Here is a 4,127-nt window from a genome sequence, read left to right on the forward strand (position 1 = left end):
TAAAAAAAAAAAAAAAAAAAAAAAAAAGTCAGCGGCAGATGGCAGGCAGGCAGGCCGAGGAAGGAGCTCGGAGTTCGGGCACAGCAGTGGATGACGGGCGCCTGGAAGTATTATTATTCATATTTTAATATATGAAGTCATCAATGTTTGTTTAAGACTTAAAAAGTGCATATAATGCATAGAAGTATGTGTAAACATATTGAAGGCTCACATGAAAAAGTCGGCCTGCTTGGCGGAGAAGGTCCTGCTCGCTAACTTCTCGTACTTCTCCTTGTAAAGATCACGCTCCTTGGCGAGGCGCGCCACGTCCTGCTTCAGCTGCTCCACCTGGCTCTGCAGGCTGGACTTCTCGCTCTCCAACATGTGGCGCTGCTGGACGCGCTTGAAGCGGCACGACTGCGCGTAGCCGCGGTTCTTCAGCGTGCGCCGCTTCTGCTTGAGGCGGATCACCTCCTCCTTGCTGAAGCCGCGCAGCTGCCGGTTCAACTCCCGCACCGTCATGCTGACCAGCTGCTCGTCCGAGAAGCGCTCCTCCAGGCGGGCGTGGTGGTGGTGGTGGCTGCTGTGGTGGTGGTGGTGGTGGTGCAGGTGCGCCGGGTGGTGGTGGTGGTGGTGCGAGGCCGCGCTTAAGTCTTCCCCGGCGTACTGCTGCCCGCGGAAGCCGTCGTAGGCCTGCGGGTGGAGGTGGTGGTGCTGCGCGTTGCCGATGAGGGCCTCCACCGCGTCCTCCGGGGTCAGGTTGAGGGCTTCCGGGTTGATGTGGTGCTGGTAGCTGGGGATCCAGTACAGGTCGTCCAGCGGAGGCTTCCCGCCGCTTCCCCCGTTCACGTTGCCGGTAGTGCCGCTGCCGCCTCCCCCGCTGCCGCTACTCGCGCCGACGGAGAGGTTCTGGCCGGGCTGCGCGCCGGGACTCGCGTCGCAGAAGCTGGGCGAGGACGGCACCGACGAGCAGGGCGTGCTGATGGGCGTGGAGGACAGCGAGCCCGACGGGAGGCGGTGGCAGTACCGCTCGGCCTCCGGCGGCTCCTTCTTCACCTCGAACTTCATCAGGTCGAAGTCGTTGACGTACTCGATGGCCAAGGGGCTGCTGGGCAGCTCCGCGCTCATGGCGAGGTCGGCGGCCATGTCAGTCCATGCGAGGACTCCCCGCCGGAGGGGACCGCGCGAACCGACCCTCGACTTCGCAGGAAAGCGGAAAAGCGTCTATATTTAGGCGGGAATACACGCGTGCATGTACGTGGACTTGTCCAGCTGCCAGTTTGCGTCTTTGCTACGCGTCTTTCTTGTTGACAACTTCTCTCGGGTCAAAAATCTTTAATAGCCGCGGACCCCCCTGACGCTGAAACCCGAACCCGGAGAAACCGTGTCTTGTCCTCGCTTCACCTCAGCGGCATGCCGGGGCCTCGGAAAAAAAGTCCACCGGAACTTTCGAACTTGCGTGAAAAGAAAGGTCCGTGCGTAAAAAAAGGTGCGTGCGTGGGGAAAGAAAAAAAAAAAAAAAAAAAGAAAAAAAAAAGTTCACCCACACAAGTCCCGGGTCCACGTAAGTGCACAGAACCCGGAGTAGAGAGTCCGGGTCCGGTGTTGCTAACTCCAGATGAGCGGGTGGTGGCGTGGAGGAGGGGGTGGTGGTGGGGGGGAAGCAGAGTTCTACTTACAGGTGATGTCGTGTGACGTCATAAATCCCCTTCCCCGAGTCTGTTGCTCGTGCATGTGGCGCCAACACGCACGCCGCGACTGAGGAGCAGTGAGGAGGTGAGAAGATGGAGGAGGACTTTTTAAAACAAGTGTGACGGCCGATGGGAGGAGACAGCAAAGGCGTTTTATTTGCGCCGGCCTATGGCGGGACAGCCGGCGCTCGCCGGGAACTGCCGAGCGGAGCCGAGCGTGGCCGACGCGAAAGGGGAGGAACAGGAGCCCGCAGATGTGCACCCTCTAGTGGTGGAGTGGTGCTACTGCATACTTAAAGTGGAACAAATGTTTGCTTCAAACACGTGGAGAAAAATGGTAAAACATTTATATTATTATAACTACTTTAACAATCAGGGGACAAAATATTGCTTTTTTTGTCCTTTTAGTTTTTTGTTTTTTTTACTGTATTTTGGCTACATTTTTACTTACTTTTATTATTTGGCTTTTAACACGACGTGAGTTGTGTGGTCCTCAGTCCTGTGTTTTTTTTATACATTTTGATTTCTATTTACTATTTTAATTGGTTTTACCCTTTAAAATCGTTTTTAATCATATTTATTTTATTTATTTATTTTTTATTGGTTTTATATCTATTTATTTTTTGTTTTTATTCAGTCATTGGTGGAGCTAAGGATAATATTTTAATATCGTTTTTAATATTGTTGTGCAGCACTTTGGAAACATTTTTGTTGTTTAAATGTGCTATATAAGTAAAGTGGATTGGATTGGATACATATTTTGTTGTGTTACTCCATTATGCTTTTTTCAAAAATCCATCCATCCATCCATCTTCTTCCGCTTATCCGAGGTCGGGTCGCGGGGGCAGCAGCCTAAGCAGGGAAGCCCAGACTTCCCTCTCCTCAGCCACTTCGTCCAGCTCCTCCCGGGGGATCCCGAGGCGTTCCCAGGCCAGCCGGGAGACATAGTCTTCCCAACGTGTCCTGGGTCTTCCTCGTGGCCTCCTACCGGTCGGACATGCCCTAAACACCTCCTTAGGGAGGCGCTCGGGTGGCATCCTGACCAGATGCCCGAACCACCTCATCTGGCTCCTCTCGATGTGGAGGAGCAGCGGCTTTACTTTGAGCTCCCCCCGGATGACAGAGCTTCTCACCCTAATCTCTAAAAAAATGTTTTGACAAAAAAAGGGGCATAAACACATTAGAATATTGATTAATCACGATTAATCACAGTTGACCACATCACTAATTTTTGCCGACGTAATAGACTTAGACTTAGACAAACTTTATTGATCCACAAGAGAAATTGTTCCACACAGTAGCTCAGTTTCAAAGGATGGAGATGGAAAGGGTAAGGATGGAAATGATAATGTAGGTATAAAGTAGACTAAACATGTACTATAGCAATATGAAATATAACATATATGTAATATTTACATATTAGGTGGCGACTTGTCCAGGGTGTACGCCGCCTTCCGCTCGAATGCAGCTGAGATAGGCTCCAGCACCCGCCGCGACCCCGAACGGGACAAGCGGTAGAAAATGGATGGATGGATATACAGTATATATTATATACTGATATATTATATTAATATATAATAGCAGTGTTCCGGTGAGGGTCTGATTAAAAACGTGTTTTTATCCATCTGCATTTATACATGATTATTACAATATTTTTTGTGATTAATCACATTAATATTTTTTTAAATCAAATTAATCATTTTTTTCCAAATCTGATTATTTACAAATAAGGCTGATTATTTTGTTCTTTTAGTAATTCTTTTTACTGTATTTAAACTGTAAACATTATTTTTTTAAATCCTAAAAGGGCATAACATGTTCGATTCATATTTTTTGCTTTCTTTGCTCATATCTCTCAATTTTAGTCCTAGAGTAAAATACTAAACATATTATGATTTTTAAAATGTAACAATTTGAAGGCATTTTAATTCGATGAAATAAAAGTTGTCAATTAGCACACATTTGCATAACACGAGTTACGTTACGAATGTCATTATCTCATAAAAATAATCAAAATTAAGAAAAATATTTAAAAAAACATTGCATGCTTGACATTTTTGTTTCGTACTGAAGTTTATTTAATTAGCAAAAAAAAAAAAAAAAACTTAAAAACTGAAGGACTTTTTTGTCCTGTTTGGCTTTGAAGGGAATTAATTTTAAAAAATATATTTGGAGAGTTAAAAGTACAAAACCCAAAACCAGTAAAGTTGGCACGTTGTGTAAATGGTAAATAAAAACAGAATACAATGATTTGCAAATCATTTTCAACTTATATTCAATTAAATAGACTGCAATGACAAGATATTTAACGTTCGAACTGTTAAACTTTGTTATTTTTTGCAAATATTAGCTCATTGAGAATTTGATGCCTGCAACATGTTTCAGAAAAGCTGGCACAAGCGGCAAAAAAGACAGAGAAAGTTGAGGAATGCTCATCAAACACTTATTTGGAACATC

The 4,127-nt window shown here is 46.1% G+C and overlaps 1 protein-coding gene across 1 annotated transcript in view; it reads right to left on the minus strand.

The window, feature by feature from the left end:
- mafaa (MAF bZIP transcription factor Aa) overlaps window positions 1-1,376 on the minus strand; it is a 2,097-nt gene extending 721 nt beyond the window's left edge. The window contains exons 1-2 of the mRNA XM_061976417.1: window positions 212-1,376; window positions 1-101 (exon numbers count right to left, since the gene is read on the minus strand). The exon at window positions 1-101 is cut by the window's left edge and continues 721 nt beyond it. Of these exons, the coding sequence (XP_061832401.1) occupies window positions 29-101; window positions 212-1,125 (987 nt within the window). The 5' untranslated portion in view covers window positions 1,126-1,376 and the 3' untranslated portion in view covers window positions 1-28. The remainder of the gene's footprint in view (window positions 102-211) is intronic.
- Between the last annotated feature and the right edge of the window lie 2,751 nt (window positions 1,377-4,127).

Source organism: Nerophis lumbriciformis, linkage group LG14 (assembly GCF_033978685.3).
Source record: "Nerophis lumbriciformis linkage group LG14, RoL_Nlum_v2.1, whole genome shotgun sequence".
NCBI classification, from domain to species: domain Eukaryota; kingdom Metazoa; phylum Chordata; class Actinopteri; order Syngnathiformes; family Syngnathidae; genus Nerophis; species Nerophis lumbriciformis.